General features: G+C 40.5%; 1 protein-coding gene across 4 annotated transcripts in view; it reads left to right on the top strand.

Annotated features, from left to right (window-relative positions):
• The window catches only part of PTGES3 (prostaglandin E synthase 3), a 26,012-nt gene that overhangs the window by 17,796 nt on the left and 4,532 nt on the right, over window positions 1–3,684 (top strand). For all 4 annotated transcript variants that reach the window (XR_001512183.1, XM_015557462.1, XM_006777886.2 and 1 more), the window contains exon 6: window positions 3,041–3,103. Coding sequence is in view for 3 of the 4 variants with exons in the window: in XM_015557462.1 (XP_015412948.1) it covers window positions 3,041–3,103 (63 nt within the window). In the remaining variant the exon portion in view is untranslated. The remainder of the gene's footprint in view (window positions 1–3,040; window positions 3,104–3,684) is intronic.

Below are 3,684 nucleotides of genomic sequence, written 5' to 3'. Positions count from 1 at the left end.
GCCAGTCCGTCCCACCTCTCCCATCTGCGTCCCTAGCGACTCGCCCGGATCTGGAGCTCAGAGTCTGCGACTCCCTCCCGATTGTTTGCGCCGCTCCCTTCGCGCCGCCGTCCGCGCCGCGCTGCCAGCCCCGCTCCGCGCGCACTCGTACCTCAGAATTTCACTTCAGCACTGTGCCGCCTCTGAGTCTGGAAATAATATTCTCTTTACTCCTAGTTGTAGAATTTCCACTCAGCCAGCCCTCCTGTGGCTCTGGACGTTGTCCTTTCCCTGGATCAAGCTTAATTTGAATTGGTTGTTCAAGGCAGCAATCTCTGGTGTTAACCTATGCCGCCATCTTCGGTTCTCCCGACAGATTTTTTTTAGAAGCATGAATACAGTAACTGGCCTGTATTTTGGAGCCATGCAATACAAATGTAAACCTTTAAACACAAGAATCATGGTGGAATGTGCACGAAGAGTGATGAGTGAGGATATTATAGTTTGCCAGATCAGGGAAAGGGTTTGAGTAAGCCTGTTTTTTCCAAATACTTACTGCCTGACCAAAGAAAAGAAGTCAATGATCTGCCTTTAGGTAGAATAGACCTTATCAAGTGTACTGCAGTAAAGGTAATCAGAAAAGAGAACATTAAGCTCTAAGCTAGCGGTTCTCAACCTGTGGATCGCGACCCTTTTGGCGGTCGAATTAAGACCATCCTTTCACAGGGGTCACCTAAGACCATCCTGCATATCAGATATTCACATTATGATTCATAACAGTAGCAACATTACAGTTATGAAGTAGCAATGAAAATGATTTTATGGTTGGGTCACAACATGAAGAACTGTATTTAAAGGGCCAGAAGGTTGAGAACCACTGCTCTAAGCTGAAGGTAGGCCCATGAAATCCATTTTGCATTGCAATTAGAAAATTTAATTCACACACACACAAAAAAAAGAAAAAAAATTTAATTCACTACATTCTGTTTACATTTCTTTTTTTTAAAAAATATATTTTATTGATTTTTTTACAGAGAGGAAGGGAGAGAGAGAGAGAGCCAGAAACATCGATGAGAGAGAAACATCGATCAGCCGCCTCCTGCACATCTCCCACTGGCATGTGCCCGCAACCCAGGCACATGCCCTCGACCGGAATCGAACCTGGGACCCCTCAGTCCACAGGCCGACGCTCTATCCACTGAGCCAAACCGGTTTCGGCTGTTTACATTTCTTTTTGAAAACTAAGAGTTAAAAGAAATACATTTTCAGCTTCGTGTATGCAACTGTTTATTAAACATTCCTCCTTACATGGCTCTGACGCCTTAATTTCAAGAGGGAAGGAAGGATACTTGTGACTTTTCTCAATTGAAATATCTATTCAGGGAATTGATTTAAGGGACCACTCTCCTTTTTTAAAAAAAAAATAATTTTTTAAACATATTTTATTGATTTTTCACAGAGAGGAAGGGAGAGAGATAGAGAGTCAGAAACATCGATGAGAGAGAGACATCGATCAGCCGCCTCCTGCGCATCCCCCACCGGGGATGTGCCCGCAAACCCAGGTACATGCCCTTGACCAGAATCGAACCTGGGACCTTTCAGTCCACAGGCCGACGCTCTATCCACTGAGCCAAACCGGTTTTGGCGTCAACTATATTATTTCTTACCTGAAGTAATTGATGCCACCATTTACCCAGCTGTGCAATTCACAACTTCTTAACACTGTTCTCTTTCACTGCCTCTCTATCCAATATGTTAACTGCATCTTTGTTCTTTTGTTTTACCTCCTAAATAGCTCTTGAATATATTCAATTCTGTTTCTATTGTCATCGTATCCTCAGCACCACACATTGTACTTGGCACATATTGAGCATTTTTTCTGCTCTCAAAAACTTTTAACTAAGGTGTTGAACATTGCCTTTAGACATAGGGAAACTTTGCTAGTTACTCATATTATTTAAGACTAAATTGCCCAGACTTCCTATACTCAGAGATTTGACTTAAGTATTTAACTCTAAAGTCCAAGGTAGCATATATATTTGAAGTCTTTGATTTTTGTTTACAAAGTTATAATGATTGTGTAAATATTTGAAATTTTAAAAGTTTAAATATTACAGAAAAGTTGTAACTTGGGGAGATAAGTCCCTTCCTATCAGACAATAGTTCTATCTTTGGCTATTTGTACCTCTTTCAATAACACACTACTTGATTATGATTGGAAACAGATAAAGATGGGAAATTAGTACTTCATGTAAGCATGTTTTGTTGGTAGCTCCATTTTATTATAAGTATATGAAGGTATATATATATGGTTATTTTCTTGTATATATAATTGATATAAAGTCTTTTAAGAATTATGTTCATATTTAACTTAGTTACTATTTGACCTTGGATTCCATTTTCAGACCTTTAATACAAACTGAGCATCCTGAAAGACTTTATTTTAAATCATTTATTGGTTCTTCACAGTATTTAAAACTGTAACGAGAATACCATAATACATATGTCAGTCAGCTTAGGATACAAAACTTTACAACTACAAATGAATCCCATTCTTATCAGTGGTAACTGCTATTTAGTTTGCTGGATGAATTTTAATAATTTCATCTTCCTGCAATGAGAATTTAGATTTAACTTCCCTGTAAGTTTTCAGGATTTTATATACAATTACCTATAATCTTTCCAGAAAGGAAGGTACTTAAATTTTTTTTTGCTTTTTTTGTTGGTGGAAATCTATGGCAGACTTAAGGTTTATTCTGGAGCGTGCCACCTAATAATTAGGGCTTAATTTTTTTTTTAATATATTTCATTGATTTCTTACAGAGAGGAAGGGAGAGGGATAGAGAGTTAGAAACATCGATGAGAGAGAAACATCGATCAGCTGCCTCCTGCACACCCCCTCCTAGGGATGTGCCTGCAACCAAGGTACATGCCCTTGACTAGAATCGAACCCGGGAACCTGCAGTCCACAGGCTGTCGCTTTATCCGCTGAGCCAAACCAGTTAGGGCAATTAGGGCTTAATTTAACATCATTTTTAAAACTAATTTTTACTTCAAATAGATGATGAACAACATGGGTGGTGATGAGGATGTAGATTTACCGGAAGTAGATGGAGCAGATGATGTAAGTCTATAAATTCTTTTCTTTATTTACTTAAATAGTAAGAAACAATCTTACCTAATAATAGACAAACATGGTAATTGACCCTACCTTCGCTATGCCTCCCATTGGCTATTCAGCGAGATATGCAAATTAATTGCCAACAAAGATGGCGGCCAGCAGCCACAGAGCTGAAGTGAGCAGGAGGCTTGCTTGCTCCAGTGATGGAGGAAGCCAAGCTTCCCTGCCTGCTGCGCCCTGGCTCTGAGTTCCAAAAGCAACAAAGTTTCAATTATAGAGGCTAAGCAAACCCCAGATACCTGCTTTCAGCAGGCCGTGGCCACAGAGCTGGAACGCAGGAGGCTTTCCCTCCCACCTCCACTGGCTGGCTCTGAGCTCCACTCAGGCAACAAAGTTTAAATTATAGAAGGTAAATAAACCCCAGATACCTGCTTTCAGCCAGCTGTGGCCACGGAGTTGGAGCCTTGGGTTGCCCCTGGCAATGGAGGAAGCCAAGCACTGGCCAGCTCTGAGCTCCACTGCAGGCTACAAAGTTTCAATTATAGAAGGTAAATAAATCCCAGGGGGAAAAAAGGAAAAAAAGA

The sequence above is a fragment of the Myotis davidii genome, unplaced genomic scaffold (genome assembly GCF_000327345.1).
Source record: "Myotis davidii unplaced genomic scaffold, ASM32734v1 scaffold509, whole genome shotgun sequence".
Taxonomy (NCBI): Eukaryota; Metazoa; Chordata; class Mammalia; order Chiroptera; family Vespertilionidae; genus Myotis; species Myotis davidii.
The sequence above is the reverse complement of the archived record's forward strand: the minus strand, read 5'-3'. Positions and strand labels throughout refer to the sequence as shown.